The sequence below is a fragment of the Ursus americanus genome, chromosome 11 (genome assembly GCF_024610735.1).
Source record: "Ursus americanus isolate L20-20 chromosome 11, mUrsAme1.1.p, whole genome shotgun sequence".
Classification (NCBI taxonomy): Eukaryota; Metazoa; Chordata; class Mammalia; order Carnivora; family Ursidae; genus Ursus; species Ursus americanus.
In genome coordinates, this window is record NC_142137.1 from 49777782 (window position 1) to 49802053 (window position 24272).

The following is a 24272-nucleotide window of genomic DNA, read 5'->3' on the forward strand; positions in this document are numbered from 1 at the left end:
TCTTGGCTTGCCTCTCTTTGGGGACTCTCTCTTCACACCACATGCTTCTCAGGGCTCCCACCTACTCCAACGGCTTTGACCACTGTCTTTATGCTGGAGAACCCCTCAATTCTCATGCTCTACAGAAAAATCTGGTTTTCCCCTCCCCAAACAGCTTGGAATAGTGTTCTGTACAATGAGTGCTAAATATGAAATACAGACATAAAAGGACTATTTTTAAAGATTACATTGTTTTTAGGACTGTTTTAAAGATTAGATATGAATAATTAGAAAATAATTCTATAGTCTTAATGCATGGAAACAAGGAAATGGGTAAAAAATACTAGATTAACTGCCTGAGTGCTTGAATAAATGAGTACAAAAATGAATTTTAAACATACTTTATTTACAAGTCTCTAAATGCAGTGTTCCATAAAAAATATATACATGTTTCTATTTACATATTCTTTATTAAGTCTATTGATTTGAACTAGATTTTATATTCGGTTTTGGAAAGCTTTCAGGACTTCTTCTGAAAGTGAGCATTTAAAAATACTATATATAAAAAAAATACCATATACATCGGGGCCCCCAGGGGGCTCAGTGAGTTAAGCATCTGACTCTTGATTTCGGCTTAGGTTATGGATTCATGAGATCAAGCCTCGCATCAGATTGGATGCTGGGCATGGAGCCTGCTTAAGATTCTTTCTTGCTCTCCCTCTGCCCCTCATCCCCCCACTCACACTTTCATGCTCTATTAAAAAATATATATATATCTATATATCTATATCTATATACACATATATACATATCTATATATACTATATACATAGACTTCCAAAAACAAATACCATGCGGAGGCACAGAAAAGAAAAAAATCTATTCTAGGTCTTGGAAGTGATTAGAAAGGACCCTGGGGTATCTCACCTACTATCACAGGAAGCAGGGTTCTTAAGAGTTTTCACTGTTACTAACAGTCCACTAAATGGAAAATTTCAAATGTGACAATGGTTTGTTTTTTCCAAAGCTTTTGCAGTTTTCCGACCAAATGTAACAGCACCAAAGAGCCTCGCTGCACTTTATGTAAACCCAGATACCCCTATTTGGTTGGTATCAACAAAGATACAATTTTTGTAAGAATGATCCTTTCATGAAATCAAAGCGGAAAAACTGGGAAAAGCCGATCCTTTCAAAGCTGGCACATCTTCGCTGACCTTAGGAAGACTCTCAGGAATCTGCCGTCAGTCTATAACCAATCAAGGATTCCTTGCCACCTTCATCCACAGGCAGCTCCACTAACACGTGCGGCTTGTCGTAACCAAAGGAGGTGATGGTGTTTCTCAGCACTACGCACTCCTGAACTTCGGGCTTCTGTTCAGTTTTGTTATTTGGGGGAAATTCTGAGTCAGATAAGAAGCCATCAGATTCCACAACGCCACTGTCAGAACCATTTCTGGAGTGATAGGAGTTGAAGGCGACGACACAGGGTTCAGACTGGTTACTATTTGAATGGACAGAATTCTCTCTCATTCCTGCGGTCGGAGGGCTACCAGGAGCCATGTCAGAAGTATTTTCTTCAATGGTCACCACTTCTATTTCACTGGAAACGTCTTCTCGGTGTTCCATTTTTCCTAGGTTGTCTTCAGTGGGTGTCCCTGCAACTATTGCTGGAGACAACTGCTCTTCCCAGACCATCTTCTCATTTTCTGGGACAATCGGTTGGTAGGTGATGGGTGATATACACTTGGATTCCGATTTTGTCTCTGAGGAGGCATTTTTTACCACAGACAGCTAAGGGAAGAGAAACCAATGATTAAAAACAATAAATTATTAAACTTAAGTGCATATCCTTAGAAAGACACGGTCTAAGGGTAATGCGCAATGAAATATACTGCTAAATGGCAGATTGATCGTAACAATATAATAGCATCCGGTGGTTGCCTTGTCTTGCTTGTTAATGAAAATATACCATATTAAGACAAGCTTTTTTAGACTTTTAAAAAAGTCCTCCGCCATCTAAGCAATATGTGTTGCTTTTCTCCATTACCTCCACATGTATGCACGTTACATTTGTAATGGGAGTCACCTACTTATGTAATATTTGCACCATTCGCCTTCATAATTATAATTTTTATTAGAATTTTCACGCCTCATATAATTTCTTTATACTGATGATTAAAGTAATTTCTCTAACAGTGCATATTGAAGTGTTTCCAATTTTTACTATTTATAGAACATGCTGAATTATCTTTACACATCTTTTTATTTATGAAGATTTTTTTTCAAATTCTTAAAAGTAGAATTACTAAGTCAAGGGCTGTGGCACTGTTTATGGCACTACTACACCCTATACCCATTATATGCTTACCTTCCCACCACAGCTATCTTGCTTTTACCAGTATCCACCAGCTTTACTACTACTGGCACTACTGGGTAGTACTATGGGGTTCGGGTTTATTTTTCCTTCTCTAGTAGGTATGAAGTTGCAGACTGCAAGGCTGCTTTGTGCTTACTTACTTACTTATCCTTAATTAGTAAGGACAAATGCTATAATTCATACATGAATTATCTACTGCTAATAGTTCTTATTCACTTTACATAAAGGTAGTGTTTTCAAAGCAAATTGCAATGTGTCCTTTGCATGTTATAGATATTATTCCCGTCCTATTTCATTCAAACAATTACCATTTTGTTAGCTGTAAATGTTCTTTTCATCATACAAAGGCTTTTAAATGTTAGACATTAAAACGTTCAAACTTCTGGGGCACCTGGGTGACTCAGTCAGTTAAGCATCCAACTCTTGATTTTGGCTCAGGTCATGATCTTAGGATCCTGGGATCAAGCCCAGCATCAGGCTCTGCGCTCAGCGGGGAATCCGCGTGAGGATTTCTCTCCCTCTGCTCCTCCCCCTGCTCATGCTCTCTCTTTCCCAAATAAATAAATCCTTTTTTAAAATGTCAAACTTCTGGTCTCACTTGTGGCCATCTTTCCTTCTACACTCCAACCATAATGGTGTTTCTGTATTTTAACATTTTCAAAAGCCATGCTTTCTCGATGCCGGCCTTTAGCACATACTGTTCCTTAGTACCTGGAGAAACTCCTGTCTGTCCCTCAAGACGCTCAAACATCACTGCCTCTGGAAAGGCCACAATGAAGCCCCACCCTCCAAAGGTGGACAAAGTCCTCACTGGCACGGACGTGAACCTCTATGTTTGAACACTGTACATCCACTGAATACTTATCTTCTTCTCCCACTAGACTTTAAGCTCCTCAACAGACTTATCCAATTATGCTCTTGTTCCGCGCATAAAAAGTACATGATGTGTAGTAAAAATCACATGGGTTTGGATGTGTGGTCGACTGAGTGATTTATGACAGGTGACATGCTGCTGAACATCATTCTACTTAAAAAAAAAATCTAAGAAAATTATCAAAAAGGTCCAAATAAACGTTTTAGTGTATATGATTAAAGAAAAATATTAAATATGTTACCAAGGACTTGGGTAACATGATGCTTTCTCTCTTACATGGATTCATCTTCTTAGTGTAACAAAATACAAATACCAGCATAAGCACTAGAAACAGGAGAGCAGCAACAATCGGAATCCAAACAGAATCTAAAAAGAGGGAAAAACTGCAAGTTAGAATTAAGATGGAATACTGCTATGTATCCATGAAACAGTTTTAAAGTCTCAGTGCTGCTCTCTAATAATTAATCCGGTCAGAGTTGCGAAGAGCACGTGCCACAGAAGTCGGGCAAGATGAAAGCAGCTCAGGTATGCCTGCCCTAGATGCTAAGACGGCTCTTCCCGGCTCTGCAATCAACCTTCTGCACCTCTACCCCCATGACACGAAGAGGCTAACAGAGGCTTTCACAACCACTTCCTTCAAGCCCCCAACACGGGGTGTTTCCAGAGTTACACTTTTCTCTCCATTAAAAAGGCAAAAGAAAATTTTAAAAAATCCATCCGTTCGGAAATAAATTCTGACAATGTCTATAACTCTTAAAATAATTTAATCCCATTCCTCAGAATTTTGTTCCATTTTATATTTACTTCAAGATCGCAAATATTTGTAAAGATATGCAGACATACACACAGCACACAGGGACAGGAAAGCTGCACAGGAATTAGGTGCCCTTAAATGCAAACCAGAGATAATAACTTAAAATAGGAAAGATCCGTTTCAGAGCACATACATCTATAATCACTATTGGGTATTTTGCTCTCATGCTGCTGCTTTTTATTTTCAAAGCACAATCTTCAGTGTTCTATTTTCACAGTCCTCTCTTCCAAATTAACACTATTCGACGTGCCATGGTGGTGTTTGGCCTCTTTCTGGCATTTTATTACCTTTAATTTCTATTCCAAAGTTACCTTTTTGGAATAGTCACTCTGGAGATGACGACTAAATGAATGGTGTATAACACCTACTACAGGATGTGGAAAAAATGAAGTTAATTCAACAGTAAAGATAAAATCACTTCCTAAGGCCAGCACTGTGATTAGAAGCAGGGCACGGGCAGGCAGGGAATACCGCTTCTGAGCCACAGTGCTGCCACCATGTGGCCAGAGTACCAGCTCAGTTTATAATTCAGACTTAAAAAAAAAATAAATCTGAGGCATTTGCATTATTTCAAATTTTGCGTATTAATTAGGATTTTATTTTTTCAAAGTAACCCAATGCAAGCTGGCATAATAAGAGCATAATAACGCACTACATTATTTTAAGTTACATACTATCTGACACCCTCATTGTAAGAGCCTAAAAGTTACTAAGTTTTAGGCATTTGGTCTAATTCTTCAGCCTAGATTCCCATTCTTCAAGAGGATATTTGTAGGGATGCCTGGGTGGCTCAGCAGGTTAAGCATCTGCCTTTGGCTCAGGTCATGATCCCAGGGTTCTAGGATCGAGTCCCATGTCCAGCTCCTTGCTTAGCAGGGAGCCTGCTTCTCCCTCTGCCTGCCACTCCCCCTGCTTGTGCTCTCACTCTGATAAATAAATAAATAAAATCTTTAAAAAAAAAAAAAAAAAGGAGATCTTTGTATTATAAAATTTGGGGAGAGGGCGCCTGGGTGGTCCAGCCAGTTAAGCATCCAATTCTTGGTTTTAGCTCAGGTCGTGATCTCAGGGTTGTGCGATCGAGCCCCACTTGAGGCTCCATGGTCAGCGTGGAATCTGCTGGAGACTCTCTCTCCCTCTCCCTCTGCCCCTCCCACTCGTGCTCTCTTCTTCCTCTCTAAAATACATAAATAAATCTTTAAAATAAAAAATATATTCTAAAAACAGCCTAATAATTGGAAAAAATATATATACACAGAGTTATCAAACCATGCTATCATAGAGAAAATCATAAATAATCCAGAAGTTCCAAATCGGGGAACATTAAATAGAATATAAATTCTACTTGATGAAACAGTCTACAGAGATGAAAAATAATATTAATAAGTATATGAATTATAATGGAAAAATATTTATAATATATACTTAAAGCAATACATAAAATTTTATTATACAATATGATCATGACTATGTAGAAAAAGAGAACAGGAGGAGGGAAAAAACCCCAAACTGTAACTAAATATTTGGATGACAGAACTACAGATAATTTTGTTCTGGCTTTTTATATTTTATAAGTTATCTGTAATGAACATTTAAATTTTGTTAAGTGCAGAGAACAGGTCAAATTTTTGTTACGGTACCTGCCACTTGAGAGTATCAGTTCTAAAGTTCTATCATTTCTATCTCCCTTACACATACAAAGGAAAGATAATGACACAAAATTGTTTTTAAGTGTTATAAAAATGACCTGTAACCTATCAACATTTATTTTCGGATACTAATGTCCAGTTCACATCACACATGCCAATGAACATTTTTGCTATTCAATTTTTAAACTTGCCACCCTTACAGAGAACATTCTAATGGATACATACATCTTGCTATAGGGAAGTAAGCTGCTTTACATCACTACATGTAATCCTGACATGCAGACATTTATGCACACTTTTAGGTATTATCTTTTTTTTCTTCCCTGGGTCAAAAGTTCATCACACAGCTTTCCAAATTGGTTGCTTTAGAACTCTTAATGCCTGAGAAAGGAGCTTATTTTTACTTTTGGACTTCTCTGAGAAATGGAACCACTGAATATTTTTAAAAGAACAAGAGATTTACTGAAACTGCCTCTTTCCAACTACCCTATTTCAGTTGTCCCTCCCTGTATTTAGGAAAAAAACAGCAGAAACTTGCCTTCCATGTGGCGATCATCAGAAGTGGTAATACAAAGTTCTTTGGACATCTCGGTCGTAACGGGCCAATCTTTTGAGACGCCATCTACTGAAATACAGTAGTCAGAGTTCAGGGAGGACAGTGGGATAACAAGATGGCACTGGGTCTCATTGCAATCATCTTCATTCTCTACTGTCGTTTTATAGATGGTCTGTATGGGGAAAACAACAACGACGAAAATGCATGGCTTCTTTTATTCTGCAAAAATAAAACCAAACCCGAGAAAAAGCACCATATTGATCCTGATCAAACACCTGAAGGAAACGTACGTGGTGAAAGTTGAACAGGTCTGCAAACAGTGTTGATATCAAATAAGCAGTCAACCTGTTATTCCAACACAGAGTTATGCTACGTATCCATTAAAACGTGCGTTGTAGGGATTACAAATTTAAGAACTCAAATAGCAGGAATGTTCACTGTTAGTTGTTAAAGCAACCGATGGTCATTAGTCCTGTTCTAACAGTGCTAGAAACTTAGCTGATGAGAGAGAAAAGCATCCGCAGGAAGAACAGGGAAGGGGTTCTGCGAAGACTGTGGCATCTCTCAGCAGCAGTACACAGACGGGACGGAGGCAGTCTCTGGCAGTTCATCATTCGTTCCACCAGCCAAAGGATGTGCATGCCCTGTGCCAGCGAGCGCCCGAACACACGAGGGCAGGACGGTGGGGCCGGACCTCACGCAACACCCCCCAGAGCAGAAAGAAATGTGAGCCACGAGTCCTGCAAGGGGACTGTTACATGGAGCTAGGAATGATCAAACCACAGCGGTGCAAGCAGTCTAAGTGTCAGAAGAGAATTCAAAGGGGAGATGAAATGGCAGCTGAACACTGAAGAACGAGCAGAAATTCGCCCAGGCTGAGAAGGGGGTGAGGGGGTTCCGGGAAACAGCACAGCCCCTGCATGGAATGAAGACCAAAAGCAGTTCAGCACAGCACAAGTAAGACTGAGGCTGGAAAGAACGGGGAGAGAGGAAGCTGGAAAGGACACAGCGGCCAAATCACGAAGGCCTGGTAGGCCACGCTGTGGAAGGGGTGTCGGTATTATTTCGTAGCTCACAGGGCTTTGCGAAGGGTTTAAGGAGTGAAGGAAGGTTAGATGTGCACTTCAGAAGGACGACTCCGCTAAGCGCCCAGAGTGATGTTTTAAAATCTAAGTCAGATGTCACTCTTCCTGCTAAGATCTTTCCAGAGACGTAACGCCTTCATCAGAATAACGTCAAATCTCTCCAGCACCCCAAGAGATGTGGCCCCCGGTGACCTCTGACCGCATCTGCATCTGCACTCTGCCCAGTGTGCTTCTGCTAGATTCTTCGCCTGAAGCACTCTTCCCGTCTAGTTCCATGAAGGTCACCTCCTAGCCTCCTCCAGACCTGGCTCCACCTTCCTTGCTCTGACCACCCAACTGAAGATCACCACTGCCCCCAACTCCGCTGCCCATCCCCCGCCCCCCGCTGTTTCTCTCCATCCCACGAAGCCCTGGAGCACTGTCCGTACTGTGCGCCGCTATCTGCTGGTGCCGGGGACACACAGAGCACGCGCCTGGCAAATACTATCAAATGAAGCAATTGCAGCGCTGTGGAGAATGAACGGACTAGAATCATTCCCATCCCCAGTGTGGTCTGCACACCAGCGCCAGAATGTAAGTATATCCCCACAGCAGAAGCGCTAACTTTCTCTTTGGAAAGCAAGGATTCCAATTATAGCCGCCTATTATCTTACATCACTACTCGTGAGGAAGCGTAAAATGATCTTCGTCGTACCAGAGGAGAGACAGGAATCAACAGGTTTAAAATCCTAAAATAGAGCCGTGCTATTAAATGAGGCCAAGACAAAACTTAACACTTGCCCAGCATGAGTGATTAACTCCAATACCAACTCCCTTCAACAACATTTATTTATGTGGTTTATCTCACCAAAGCCTATGATCCCTAAGTCCTGCCTGAGTGTTCATAAGCATTGTACTTTCATTACACTACGTATAAAGACAACTTAGGCTAGCAACAGAAAAATAGGACAGAACAGCACAAAGGAAACAAACACCTACCTCACTTCCATTTATTCTCAAATTCACCGTGTATATGAATATGTGACAATTATTTTCGTCATATATGGGTACTGGCTCTCTTCCACTTATATTAGTTAAAGGGTGAAATATGTCAATGATGATTTGGTTTTCCATCTTTCTGATACCTACTGCAGGTGGTCCAATGTTCCCTGTGGTGAGGGGGAAGGGACACAAAAAAAGCAGAATTAGTACTGCCCCTGGGACTTTATAGTACATTACATAAAACTGCCAAAATCAACGTACTGTTTCGGTTGCTCTAAAGCAGAACCATGTTTAAACCATTCCACAAAGATCTAGAAGATATTCTAAATGTCCTTAATAAAGAAATATTAATCTCAAGCAGGAAACATTTTTATCTAATCTAAACTCCTCTTTCACAGCTTAAATTCACTTCTAGTGCTAAAGGTAAATAGCTGGGTCATGTATCCTGTTAAAAAAAACTTGACATAACAGAAGTCTATTAAGTTATTTTTCCTTTTTCTGTGGGTCTGCAGATTAAAAAGAAAACCTATTCTCAAAAAAAAAGTTTCAGAAAAGGCATTTTAGTTACCTTTGAACACCCACTGAAACTCTTCGTATTGCCAATACCTATGGATGCCTGGCATGGAGGCTCTTATGAAAGTTTGCTAAATACACTGAATTTTTATGGTGAAAATCAAAACTAGATATTCATTCATTCAACAAATATTTGTTATGTTGTCACTGATGCTTGAGACTTCGTTGGTGAACCATTTACCTAGTCTCCACGTATTTACGGCACACTCACTACGTGCTAGGCTGGTCTGTTTTTATTTGCAAATTTATCCTCAGGGCCTGGAACACTTTCTAGCACACAGTAGGCCCTTGATAAACCTGCACGGGAATAATCTGCTATACAGACGGCACAGTTAACAGATGACAAAGGCACAGACTCTGGGACATAAAATTATTTCAAGGGCAAGCAGAGGAAGGGCCTGAGAGCAGGCAGGGTCTGAAGAGCAGGAACAGAAGCGAGGCCGCGGGGGGAGGAAACCGCGGGGGGAGGAAACCACGCGTGGAGGCCGAACAAGGAAGGAAGTGAAGGTGGATGGCAAGGCACAAGGCTTGGAACACGAGGGAGGAGTCAAGTGACTAATGAATCGCTTCTTTACCCGTGAGTGAGGGTGTGAGAGCTACAAGGTAGGGTTTCAGTCAGAGAAGAGGAACTGGCAATGAAGATTTTGGAGCCTGAGGTGGTAACTAAGATAAGGTATCCCGCAGGAATGCGCTGCAGGCAGGAGAAAGGGCTAAAAACATCACTGGGGTTGGAGAGATTACAGAAATCTAAAATTTGTTCATGTATTAAGTTGCTATATAAAAATCCCAGAGGCCTTGGGGATGAGGCACAGGGTGGAAGAGGGAGAGCTGTCCTCAGTGAGTGTACTCAGCAGGGAGTGATGGAGCAGGGGGGCAGGGGGGAGGCTGGCACAAAGTCCACCTGGGCAGCACTGATCCGCGCTTGCAGGGAGTGGAATTGTAATGGTTTAGAAGGCGCAAAGTGATGGGCACGTCTTACCCTATTTTGTGGGGCTTGGGGAAAGAGGAAGACACAGACTGCCTAAATTCCTCCAAAGGTTTCTTGGGCATTGTGATAATTCTTAGCAAGTGCTAAGAAAAACAAATACATACAGAAGACTTGTGTAAATATTTTCAAACTTAAAATTTCAAATTTAAAAATTCTACTCACCTTGTTTACATAAAATAAATTCTTTGGACTCTACATAGGCTGATTCTTTTTGTCCAAGCCTAGCTTTAATTCTGGCCCAGAGAGAAAGTGACGGATCATTAATTACGGAAAAGATATCACAATTATGATGAGAGGTATTGCAGGCATCAATCCATATTGCTTCCCTGAAACGAAGAGGAATGAAGAAGCACAATGGTAACTTTTACTGTTAATGTATAAACTTGAATCATCTGTCTCTGCTTCGCTTTTCACTTACGGCATGGAGCTGGCAGAAAGAGCTGAACAAGAATAGGACGGAGAAGCCAGACAAAGTAGGAAGGGCTTCCTCTGGTTAGAAGAACTATAAATTCCTTTACGATAAAGAGGCTCAATTCAAAATACAACACCTGAACAAAGTATATTCCACATACAGTTTTTAAAAACCTGATCTTTAAATAACTCTAGATTCTATTAACTTAAATAATCATTACTTGACTACAAAATCTAACACATTACAAAGACTCCTGACATTTGTCAAAAATTTTTTTGAAATTTTTATCTTTCTACTCAACAATACATTCACTATGGAAAGTAAGAGGACATCATTTTTTTTTTTTTTTAAGATTTTTATTTAGTTATGGGGGGCGGGGGTTAGGAACAGTGGAAGAAGGACAATCAAACTCCATGCTGAGCTGGATCCCGGGACCCTAAAACCACGACCTGAGCCGAAATCAAGAGTCGGATGCCCAACAGCCTGAGCCACCCAGGAGCCCTGTCATCATTACTTTTAATACAGAACTGTAAGCTTTATTTGTCATGCTTTTAAAAACTCTCTAATTCCTGGGGTGCCTGGGTGGCTAAGTCGATTCAGTGTCCGACTCTTGACATGGACGCAGGTCATGATCTCAGGGTCTTGGGACGGAGTCCTGTGTCAGGCTCTCCGCTTAGCGGGGAGTCTGCTGGAGGACTCTCTGTCTCTCCTTCCCTTTCCCGCCACCCTGCTAGCATGCACACATGCATTCTCTCTCTCTCAAATAAATAAATCTTTAAAAAAGTCTTGAAAGTTAGTGAGACTCCTCTACTTCAATTCTGACAGGAAGAAGACCTAAGAGGCAGGAAGTACTCTGAAAATAACTGATTTGCATCCTTGGCACTTCTGGAAGTCTACAAGCAGTTTAAGAAGTCCTGCCACATGGGAAAGAAAGATGATGGGAAAAAACACAGTGTTATGGAAAATACAGAGACCAAGACAAAAACAGAATAAAAAAGATAAAAGAGTAACACTTACCCATAGTTCTTTACCTGTACAGTAAAAACAGGGGTCTGTGGCATGGTTGGGTAGTCCCAACGTAGGACAGTATTAAAATTATGGGCCTCAAATCTAATATTGGTTGGTACAGGCACTGTAAGAGATTTAAAAAGTAAAACGGATAATTGTAAGAAACTAACATTAACGTTAGAAAACCTTATAAGAAGCAATGATAGCCAAACATGTATTTTGAAGTAGAACTCACCAGGGCAAATAATATAATTATTTAAATTGAGACTAATAAAAATTAATTTTATTGGAAAATGTATAGCATTCTGATTCATTTTAAATTCCTGAAACAACATTGTAATATGAGGGAAATACAAATAGAGTAAAGGCAATAAATCCCTATTATGTTTTAGGAGTTTTTATAAATAAATAGTACTGCCTGTTGTAATAATCGTCAATTCATTTAATCACTAGAATTTCCTGTATTTGATACCACAGATTGCCTTCAAAGGCTAGAGGAGAACTGGCTACCCTAGGGATAGTCAGTTTCATTCTAAAATACCATGTAGGCTTGCAGCCCTTTGCCTGGTATCATCACACACCTTAGCACCTTTCCTGTAACACATGAATAGAAGCCTAACTTGCCTCCAGGGGCCATTCACCTTGCCAGTTTCATTAACATTTTGCTCTTTGCGGTGTGCAGGGCTTTTTACAAAACACAGTCAATATTCTCGCCTTTGCTCTTTTAACCCATTTCAGAAAACGTCTATTGAGATGTGAGTCACATGAGAGAATAGGCAGAAGTCACTTTAACATCTCGTAACTAGTTATTAAAAGCACCCATTTATTCCCCTGCTCAATGTAAAAGGCTGTTGTCCACCACCCCTTGGAAAACAATCACACACATACATCTCCCTTTCTCCTTTTCTCTCTCTCTCCTTCCTCCTTTCCATCCCTTCCTTCCCTTCTTTATGAATGAACATGAAGATACAGAGTTGGCGATATGACCCCAATTTTAACAATATTCAATCCTACCTATCTGAAAACCATTAAACATAATTTACAATTACAATTAAAATGAATGAGTGGAAATGTGGTCAGGTATATGGGGCTTCCAAACATATCATCAGCCTCAAAAACTCTGAGAGAGCCAAAAGTTTATTATTATTATTTTTTTAAGTTCCCCAGCACAGGGTGCCTGGGTGGCTCAGTTGGTTAGGCATCCGGCTCTTGATTTCGGCTCCGTCATGATCTCAGGGTCCTGGGATCGAGCCCTCCATCGGGCCCTGTGCTCAGCGGGGAGTTTGCTTAAGATTCTCTCTCTCCCCCTCTGCACTTCTCCCTAGTGCTCTCCCTCTCTCTCAAATAAACGAATATGCAAAATACATAAAAGTAAAAAATAAAAATAAAAGTTCCCCAGATGATGATTACTTAGGGTCATATAAACTGGACTGCTCTAATAAGAAAAATATTCCCTGGGTTGGACAGTAAGAAATGTGGGTTCTTTCCTGGCTATATAACTAGTCATTTCAGAATTCCTAATCTGATATGTGAGATGTTAATTTCACATATATCAGGTATTTGCTTACTGTTGAAGGAAACACCTACTATATTTTTTCCCAAAGCAAAAATTCCAATATTCAAACCCAAACTGGTACGTTGCTTTAATTTACAATTATTTAACACTTGTATTATCTTTTTAAGGCAGAACACAGAACCAGAATTATTTAGGTAAAAAATATGGACTTGTGAACAACTAAATTCTACTGCCCTTTTCCTCCCTTTTCCGGTTACTTTTTTCCTTTGTATCAGTGGTTTTCAACAGGAGGTTGTTTTGATTTTTGTTTCGCAGGGGACGTTTGGCACTGTCTGGAGACATTTTTGGTTCTCACAACTGAGTGGTAGTGGGACAGTGCTACCGGCATCTCCAGAATAGAGGCCAAGGTTGCTCCGTATTCCGTAAATGCGCAGGGCAGCTCTCCCCATTCTGGCAGTCCAAAATGCCAACAGCACTCAAGCTGAGGAACCCTGCTTCATATATTCATAACTTTAGCAATTTTTTATTATTATTTAGGAGGAAAACTAACTTAAAAACAGATTTTTTTAATAAACCAATATATTTCATGGCTTCTCCACAATGAATACCTTTGGTTACTGCCCAACTGTCTGACTTCTGTAACTACTTATCAAAGCAATATGACGCCGATTTGTGCCAAAAGGTTGAGATTATGAAGCTGGGAGGATGTCTCACAGATTCAAACACTACATGCTTATAATACGCTCTTTCTGCAGCCAGCGATCAGACACCTACAAGTTTTCTATTTCCTCTTCCTGAAATACTGCTGACAGCTGTTGGTACCTAGCATTTTTGGTTCTCTAAGCAATTTCCTTACAGGTGAGCCAGAAAGCATTGGTCTTGGCAGATTTAGCCCTAGTTCTTCTCTTTTTGTTTCGGTAGAGCTCCCGTGGCCTTACTTATAGCAGGATGTACTGAGGCTTCCTTTTTCTAGGTTTCTTTAGATGTGTTTTCCTATGTTTGTACCTCAACTTCATGAAACGACCTAGTCTCCAACAGCTTACAGTCTGTGAGGAGGAAACACAAGGCAGCCCCTCATCCCCCAGGTTCAGGTCAACATTAATATCAAATAACGTTCACACAAGGGCACCTGGGTGGCTCAGTCTGTTAAGCCTCTGCCTTCAGCTCAGGTCATGATCCCAAGGTCCTGGGATCAATCCCCATGGCCCTCTGCCCCACCCCCTGCTCATGACTGCTCATGAGCGAGCACACGCTCTCTCTGATAAAATCTTTATAAAAAAATTATAATAATCACCATATAAACATTACTTTCAACCAGATAAAAAGGAACCTGATGCTAAGAAAACTCACAATGAATGTGACCTTCTCTAAAAAGCCATCTCTTAACTTCACATTTTTTGCCTCTCCAGAGGCTGAGAATTTTTCAAACCTTCTGGTCCTGGTTCCTTTCTGTTTAACAGTCCTTTTCTTGGTTACTCTTTCTAGTCTTGCATTTTAGTACAAGAAGCAAGAAGAGACCATGTGGCACCTCCCGCACTGCTTGGCAACCCCGCTGACTAGGTCGCGAAGCTCGCCAGGCGCACTTCCTACTCTTCCTGTTACCAAAGACGACAGTGTCGGGGTGCCTGGGTGGCACAGCGGTTAAGCGTCTGCCTTCGGCTCAGGGCGTGATCCCGGCGTTATGAGATCGAGCCCCACATCAGGCTCCTCCGCTAGGAGCCTGCTTCTTCCTCTCCCACTCCCCCTGCTTGTGTTCCCTCTCTCGCTGTCTGTCTCTATCTCTGTCGAATAAATAAATAAAATCTTTAAAAAAAAAAAGACGACAGTGTCGCTAAACTTTCTGCCTCTGGTAACAAGGACCTGCCTTCCTCCAGTTTCCAACAATGAGGAGTTCTTCACTGCCTTTTTCGGTCTCCTAAAAAAAATTATTCCCAACAGGAATAACTTTTCAACGGTAGAGACTCAAGCTGAGATTCCTGTGCTTGAGGAAAGACACATAGAATTAAATAGAGTGCATTCACGTTTAAGAAGAGGCTACCGAATCATAGTTATAAAACCACAAACAAAGTCGACCTGCACATTAGATTAGTCTTTAATGTGAATCAAAGGATGTTTCACGTAATTTAAGTTAAAGCTTGACCTGGTTAGACTAGAACTAGGGCTTAAACCACAGCTTTCAAAGCAGTCAAGACAGGTCGTGGGAGGAGGTGGTTTCAATGGATACTAACAGACTTTATCATTCTATTCAAGGAGAAACTTTGAATATATACACCAAAGGATGTAGCCTGTGGTTTTAATGTACCAGAAGAGAAACCATGTGGTTATTACACATCTGCCTTTGTCATTATTTGCCAAACTCACATGATAAATAGACAGGAGTCGTTTCTATTGTTTCCGAACTTGTGACCTAAAGTTTAAATTGTTTTATATTCAAATTAAAATAATTAAGGCTTACAGCAAACTTCTATTCAAATTAAATTTACCTTATGTCAACAAAAATATATGTAGAAATAGCAAGAAAGGATTATCTGTGGAGTTTAAGGAAAGATCCTAGTAGAGCATCTCATCAAATAAAATAATCTTACAGATTTCTCCATCTCTTAAAAACGATACAGATCATTTTCTGTAACCCATGTTGTTTGGAAATGAGTTCCGTTATTTGGTGCATGCTACCTAGAATAAAATTCACTGTTTTCAAATCTGCTTCTCAGAATGCCTCTAGAACAGCTGAGGATTTAACAAAACCAAACACAGTAAAGAACAATCAGTTTTTTTATAACACTCTACAATGCAGGGGGAAAAAAGGAGAGTTCCGGTTGCAACCAACTGTTTCCTCTTGATAAACTGGGAGAGACAGGATATGAAAAAAAAGCAAGGAAGAGGACAGAACAACTGATGAAGATCAGTATGTGAGGTGAGGAAGCAGTGCCACAAGACAGGGCAACGGGGATGTCAGAAAACACCAGAAAACCTCAGCCAGAAAGAACAGCTCTGTTGTAACTGCTGGGGAAGCAAGGAACTGCAGACATCTCCAGACTGCCTCTGCACGGATGATGACCTGATACGGGCTGCCACATGTCCTCCATCCCATAACCACCAAGGGCATCTGTGCCTCTGCAGAAAAAGGGACAGCCACAGAAGTTCTTCCCCAATTTTAACATAATCGCCTACAAAGACGGCTTAAAAGATGGGTACATCTACCGCAGAGCAGAGCTCTGGGGTCTGTGGACGCCATCCAACAATATGCTTACCAACCTCTCCGTGGGAAGGATGAGCTGAGACGCATAAAGACGTAAGGATAAAGGAGCCAGCAATCAAATTGTTTTGGGGGAGTTTAAGCCATCTGACACTACAGCTCAAAAACAAATACTCCAAATTAAAGCAACCAGAAGCTTTTGTGAATGAACAACTCAGAGAAAAGCTCTAACATCCTTCCCCTAGTGAAAGATGCAGGCAGGGCCATGGGTGTTTTTACAAAGGTTTCTTCTTTCATTGCAAACTGAGAAAAGGCATGAGAAATCCACGGAGGAAAAGGGGGAGATATCAAACCAAGACTTGTGCAATTTTTTTCAGAATATATTTATGATCACAAACTACACCTTCTGAATGGTTTTATTTTCTTAATGCCTTCCAAATTTTTCTCTTAGCAAGCAGCAGTGTCTTCTAGATTTAAGATGAATGAAGACATTTTGAGAATTCTTGCACATGTTTAAAATGTTCACGAAAGTTTTTTCATTGAAACACTTCAATATTTTCAGGCTTTGAATCATCTATCACTTTGTGAGATGAATACAAAAAGTCTATTTCCTACTTCTATTATTGTCTTATACCTTTAGAAGAGATTCAGAGCTAAGGGTTCAAATAATAAAATTATTAACACAAATAATAAAATTATTACTCTCTATATAATAGTTCCTTAGCTAGGTCAAAACTGTTAATATGTCTGTTTTCTCTTTGTCCTGTTGGTCTTCAGGGTCTATTCTGATTTTATCATTCATTCTCTCTTTTAAGTTGTGGAGCCCAGAATACAACAGACATGAATGAAATATTTTCCTTCCTCTTTCTTAAAGAGAAGGGACATACCAAATAGTGGCTTATGCTGAATTTGTAATTAACTAAAATCCCCCAGATCTTTTACTCAAACCACTACCAAGTTATAGCTTATCCAACAAACTTTCTGACCTAAAATGCAGGATTTTTATGTGTGCTCCTATTTATTCAATTTTATCTACTTGGGTTTGCTTGGCATGCCAATAAATTCTAACTGGACCAGACCCACCTACTCCGAGAGGAGTCCTTTCTCAAGACTAATTCCCATTTGGACTAATGCACTCCAAGTTGAGAAATGGTTGAGAAACAGGAACTGAAAAACTAGAGTATTTTTCAGTCTATGAGAAATAGGGAAAAGGTAGAAGAACAAGTCAGATGCTGAACTACTTTAAATTTCTCATGCTGATTTGGATGAGTTTTTTTTTTAAGGCAACACAATCTTTCATATATAACCACAACAATTTAATATTTTAGAATATATTTGTTAAAATACATAACAGTGAACATTATTGAATGGTAATCACTAACGTGTAGACTAAATATTTACTACAAGACAAGCAATGTGTTCCACATTGTTACGCACTGTCTCAAGGCACCAACACAAACCATTCTATGAGGGAGGTGATATTATTATACATATTTTTAGCAATGAAAGAACAAAGGCTCAGAAAAACTATTTAAAGACTTGGCAATATATAAAGTTTTGTTGGTTTTAGTTAACAAAAGCTACTCAGGCATCATTTTTGTGATAGTTTAACAAAATAAGAAAATGACCTCCATATATTAATAGGAATTGGAAATGATTATTTTCTGATGACTTCACAAGCATCTAATCAAGTAGTTTTGCCTGATTTATTACATTAACACAATTATGTGATGACCACTGCAAAATCTGAACAATGTATTAAAGGAAATCATTTCTTTGGAATGGACACGACTGAAATGGATATCAGCATTCTGATTACTATGCATTGGGATTATCTAAAATAAAGAGACTCCCTTAGTAAGAAAATTACAAGTAAACTGATTACTTCCTGTCAGGAATACATTTAATTCTGGTTCAATTCTCATTTTGTTTCTCTGTCCAATTAAGATGGAACCATTAATTATTCATCTAGTTCATACAACAACTGCTCTATTGCTGTATGCTGCCAAATTTTATAAGATAGCTCTTTACAAGTGTTATTTTTCTTTCTTAGGTTTTCCTCTATATAGAACTAAAATGAGGACCTTCCAAAGTCCATATGAATCATGAATGAGAATAAAATGGAAAAAAAAGAATAAAAAAAGAATTTAAAAATTATTATGAATACCCTATTCAATAAATATAATTAAAATGCAGTCTTAAGTATTTTGAATCTCTAAATAAAAATAGAATCCAAAAAGAATAATGAAAAATTTAAGCATACCCAGAGCATTACCCTAAAGTCAGAAAAGAGACTTTCTCCACTTTATCAGTGGAGAAGGCAAATTAAGAGCCCCATGTCTATGTGAGAAAGTACAGTGTGTTCTTGAGTATTACTAATACCCAGAGTGGAAGAGCAAACAGCAAGAAGGCAGACACTGCTTCACTTAAAAATATATATACTGCTTTAACAGGTAAAACTGGATGAAAAGTGAAATACCCGATTATTAGACAGCACACGTGGGTTTATTTTCCCTATCCATTCACTAAGAAATACTAACAAAAGCCCATCACTATTGCACAATACATTCCCAACCACCTGGATTTTGCAGAGACTATTTTCTCTTGCCTGCTTCCCTATTCCTACAGGTTCCCTCATCTAAGACGAACTATCAAGCATACAGTGAAACCCCACACTGTAACACACTGGGTGCCTATTAAATGTCAGGCACTAGTGAGCCAAGAGCCAGAAGCAGGTTGCCCTTGTAGGTTTTCCTCCTACTCTCTGGAGACTTTACATTTTTTTTTTCTATTTTTTAAAGAATATTCATATACTTTTATTCATAATAGCCATAAGCTGGAAATGATCCGAATGTCCACAATGAATAAATTATGGCATACTCACAATGGAGTTCTACACATTATGTCAAATACATATACACAAACATATATTTTATTTTTTATAATAATTTTTTATTATGTTATGTGAGTCACCATACAGTATATCCTTAGTTTTTGATGTAATGTTCCATGATTCATTATTTGTATATAACACCCAGTGCACCATGCAATATGTGCCCTCCTTAATACCCATCACTGGCCTATCCCAATTCCCCACCCCCCTCTCCTCTAAGCCCTCAGTTTGTTTCCCACAGTCCACAGTCTCTCTTGGAAACAGTCAAAAAAGCTAAGAGGCAGCCCACGGAATGGGAGAAGATATTTGCAAATGACACTACAGATAAAAGACTGCTATCCAAGATCTACAAAGAACTTCTCAAACTCAATACACGAGAAACAAATAATCAAATAAAAAAATGGGCAGAAGACATGAACAGACAGTTTTCCAATGAAGACATACAAATGGCTAACCGACACATGAAAAAATGTTCAAAATCATTAGCCATCAGGGAAATTCAAATCAAAACCACACTGAGATACCACCTTATGCCAGTTAGAATGGCAAAAATTGACAAGACAAGAAACAACAAATGTTGGAGAGGATGTGGAGAAAGGAGATGGCTCTTACACTGTTGATGGGAATGCAAGTTGGTACAGTCACTTTGGAAAACAGTGTGGAGGTCCCTTAAAAAGTTAAAAATTGAGCTACCCTATGACCAGCCATTGCACTACTGGGTATTTACCCCAAAGATACAGACGTAGTGAAGAGAAGGGCCATATGCATCCCAATGTTCATAGCAGCACTGTCCACAATAGCTAAATTGTGGAAGGAGCCGAGATGCCCTTCAACAGATGACTGGATTAAGAAGATGTGGTCCATATATACAATGGAATATTACTCAGCCATCAGAAAGAACGATTACCCAACATTTGCAACAACATGGAGGAGACTGGAGGAGATTATGCTAAGTGAAATAAGTCAAGCAGAGAAAGACAATTATCATATGGTTTCCCTCATTTATGGAACAGAAGAAATGCAGGAAGATCGGTAGGAGAAGGAAGGGAAGAATGAAGCGGGTGTAAACAGAAGGGGGAATGAACCATGAGAGACTATGGAGGCTTTACATTTTAAACTAACTTTAAAAGCATAGGGAACACAACACAAACTAGAGAGATACACTGAAAAATCTAGACAAATGTATCAAAAATGCACTGAAAGAAGGAGGGGGTGGTCACTGGCACTTGTGTCTACACAATGCTGGAGTACAGAAGGCCATAGTAAATGTTCCTATCAGAGCAGAGGGGCAATACTCCCATAGCGGGCCTCAAGGTGGTGCAAACTGTGTAATCACAAGGGGCCCCACCTTTTCCAGGTGTTGGGAACACAAAAATGGAAGGTACCCTTTCTGCTTTCAAGGATCATGATTATAGAGCTAACAGTTACTAAGTGTTATGCACCGCTATTAACTTATCATATCTCATTTTCACAACAACCATATAAAGTAGGTGCTACCGGTATCTGCATTAATGGATGAGAAATCGAAGCCTGCCCAGTTAATAGAGAGGTCACCGCTACTCAGTGCAGAGCCTGCAGTTGGGCTCCAGAGTCCAAGTTCTTACCCACTCTGCAGAGACTGCCATTCCTACAGCAAGTTAGTCATCTACAAGGGCAATTACAGTACATTGTGATAAGAGCCTGGACTTTCGCACAGGCTACTGGAAGTTAAGGTCGGGGTACCTGGCTTAGGAGGACCCTGTCTGTACTCAGAAGGGCATGGCTCATGGTTTAATGCTTTACCTAAACCAAGAACCCAAGCCATCCTCTTCCCACATCCAATCACTAACTCCTGCTGACTCTGCCTTTTAAATGTTCTTCAAACTGCCCTCTCTTCTGCATTAAACTGCCATTTTCATTGACTCATCCCAACTTAAGCAGGGGCCTAACTGGCCTCCTTTCTTCGAGTCTACCTCCAAACCATTGTATAAGATGAACGGTCTTTCTAAATGGCCTAACTGATCCTGCATAAAATCATTTCTCCTCTTTAAACAATCCTGTGACCACCCACGGACTAGAGTAAGGTATAGTAAGCATATTTACTTTGTTGGCCTAGCACCTGTACTTCCTTCAGGAATATTTCTCTTCTGGAAACTCCCCTCCCGCCACTCCCTGCAACATGGTCCTTCCCCTGCAAGCTGGTGCCTGACCCAAGCAAGTAAATCAGAGCCTTCACCTGGGATTTTGTTAGGATGGCGGAAGCTACAAGATGCAAAGCCCAAAAGCTGTCCACATCCATGATTCCTGCCAAGCAGGAAAAGCTGTCCACATCCAGAGTAGGTAATTAAGAAATAGTTTTTGCACTTCTGAGTGACTAGTTCAGCTTTCTGAGGCCCATGTGGCATCTCTACCTTTCTAACTTTTGGTTGGATTCTCTAGGCCAATAAATCCCCCCATTTGCCTAAGTTAGCCAATGCTATGTTGCTATCCTTTGTTGTCTGATACACATGACAAGGCATTTCATTTACTGGGTTCCTACCTCTCTACCTATCTTATCTCCACTTGTAACCTCACACACATATTCTATAATGAAGTATTCCACTAACTCACCACACTGTTTCACAACTCTCCCTCTGCACACACAAATCTCTCTGTACCTCTAGGTTATTATCTTTCTCTGTGAAGTCCTTCCTGATTCCCCTGGTCATACGGGTACCCCTACCTTGCTTTTCCAGTAGCCTGTGCGAAAGTCCAGGCTCTTATCACAATGTACTGTAATTGCCCTTGTAGATGACTAACTTGCTGTAGGTAATGGCAGTCTCTGCAGGGTGGGTAAGAACTTGGACTCTGAAGCCCAACTGCAGGCTCTGCACTGAGGAGCAGTGACCTCTCTACAAACTGGGCAGACCTCCTTGTGCCTCCCATTTTTGTATTCCCAACATCGGGAACAATGTCTGTCCCAGGGAATGACTGATTATTTGTTTGCCTGCCTCTTAAAGAGCAAGCCAAAGGACAGGTGGATATGAATGCAGCACCCCTAACTGGAGATCACAGACGAAGTCATAATACAGAGATTCGGACCCGGATTTTGCCAAGGGTGCAGAAGGCGGAGCTTCTCTGACCCCTTCCAGGCACAGCTAACTATGGATACAGACCAGACACTCAAGACTGAGGGGTTTCTGATACTTTAGGTTTAACCCTCTTGCAGAAGAAATTCACTGATTTCACGGGAGCTCCTAATCACCATGACAACCGAGCTTTGGAAAACGTATTCCCTGCATTTATTTCTAGGGAAATCTCAGTGAGCAGGCAGAAATAACATGTTCTGAGGAACTAAGCTAAGAGACGTAGAGCCTGACAAATCTGTTCCCGAGTGCACGCACCACACGACTGCCAGACTTAGACGCAGCATGACCTATCACTGCCACTTAAGGATTCTCATTATGGGGGAAGAACAACCTCTTTCTTAAGGATTTTGGGTTTACTCTAAGAATATTTAAGTCACGAGCTCTGGCCACACTGTCCAAATGCCGACCGAGAAACTCACTTCGCTAAAAACGAATTAAAAGAACTGGAAGACCGAGAGGCTCTTTTGTCGTTTAGGCACAACGGAAGAGGCAAGAGAAAGGGAACTGAAGTCCGCTGACCGCGGAGCCCCGGAGTGGCCTTCCCGGCGGCCGCCCACGCAAACGTCTCGGGGCGTCCGGGAACCCCGCGCGAGGTCCCGGGACAACGAGGACGCGACCCCGCAGGGCTGCGTTTCCACACCCGAGCGACTCCTTCCCCCGTCCCATCCCCACCCGGCCGCCGCCCCGCCAAAGGCGACGTACCCGAAGACAGCTCCAGATCCGCGGGGCTCATCTCAGCCCAGCTCCCGGCCTGCAAGACGAGGACGAGCAGAAGATGCAGAGCCATGCCGCTCAGGGCTGACTCGGGGTGCGGCCTTGAGAGAATGCGGGCGTTCAGCCCGCAGCCCGAGCGTCGCGTCACTTCCGGACCAGGGGACCAGCGCTCCAAGGGGAGGCCGGGCGTGCACGCAGTGGCTGGGCCTGGACGGAGAGGCGGGGCCAAGGCGGGGAGGTGGGGCCAGGGCCGTGAGGCGGGGCCAGGGCCTGCTCTCCCGGCTGGATAGAGGCTGAGAACCCAGACGCGAGCGCGAAGGCAGGATAGGGACTGCCACACCGGGTGTGGGCTGGGAGGCAAGAGTAGGACGAGAAGGCCAGGAGAGGCCGGCTCCAAGGGCTCAGGGCGTTAAGGGCGTGGAAGTCTGTGGTCGTGACAAGGGCTCACAGGTTTATGGGGAACTTGGATCCAAAGGTTAGGTTCTTTCGATTTGGCACCACCTTCCGCGATTCTTCTTCCTGTTTTTACAGTGTTCTGGGGTTGCAGAACTTTTCCTGAGGCCACAACCCAACCACGATCCTTACTTTAACCCTGTTAGACTTCGCCATCAAGGCGTCTGGAAGCCTAAGAGTTTAGAACAGGAAGAGCCCTAAAATGCCTTCTCTAATCCCTGCATTTGTGTTCGAGGAAACTAAAGCTTAAGTGGGGAAAGGGTTTGCGCAGATTTCCACAGCCTGCATAGAACTGGCCTGGCCAAGAATGACTACGTCCTTGGAGGAAAAGCAACTTGTGTTATCTTTTCAGCAATTTAAATATCACGTAGCGATATATTAAGCAGCCTCTAATCATGTGATCTGCCCTCCTTCCTCCCTGACCGTATTACTCTGCATTTCTCACATTCCTCTTCAGCCACATGGCCTCTGTCTTCCTAGAGCACCCCAGGCTTATGCTCAGATACCTAGATGGCTAACTACCTCACCTGTTTCAAGTATCTTGTTATCAATGCTCTGCAGAAATTTGAAATCACAACCCAGCTTCTCACCTTATCATACCCTGCTCTATTATTTTTCATGGCATTTTCCTTCCCTCACATGCTCTGATATGCACTTATCCATGTTTATTTTCTCCTCCTTCTGGAATGTAAGCTCCATCACCCCGAAATCTTTGGCACTTGGTTGGTACTTGTTGAATTAAAGAATGCATGATTGCGCTAGCATTAAGCAAAATTTTAGAGAGAAAAAACTTAAGATGCTGTACAAACTAGAAAGGAATTATTAACAGGATCATTTCATTTATATTAATAAAACTCTTAGCTCAGTACTTCTGAAACTTTAATGAACATATGAACCATTTGAGGATCTTGTTAAAATGCAGATTCTAATTCAATTGGTCTGATTCAGTTGGGCCTCAAGACTGCATTTGTAACAATATACAGAGAATGCCAGTGCCATTGGCTCTAAGACCACACTTCAGATAGGGATACTTTACCTCTATCTAGACCAAGTTTTGGGGATACTTTGGTATTTATTATGCCCACTGTCTTAGTCTCTTT

The 24272-nt window shown here is 41.1% G+C and overlaps 1 protein-coding gene across 1 annotated transcript; it reads right to left on the bottom strand.

Annotated features, from left to right (window-relative positions):
• Nucleotides 1–364: 364 nt before the first annotated feature.
• Nucleotides 365–22883, bottom strand: IFNGR1 (interferon gamma receptor 1). Its single transcript, XM_045814724.2, has 7 exons — nt 22708–22883; nt 11303–11417; nt 10036–10199; nt 8310–8479; nt 6229–6418; nt 3472–3596; nt 365–1770 (listed from the first exon to the last, which is right to left on the bottom strand). Exons 1-7 carry the CDS (start codon nt 22790–22792, stop codon nt 1207–1209), a joined length of 1413 nt encoding a protein of 470 aa, XP_045670680.1. The 5' UTR covers nt 22793–22883; the 3' UTR covers nt 365–1206.
• Nucleotides 22884–24272: the final 1389 nt, after the last annotated feature.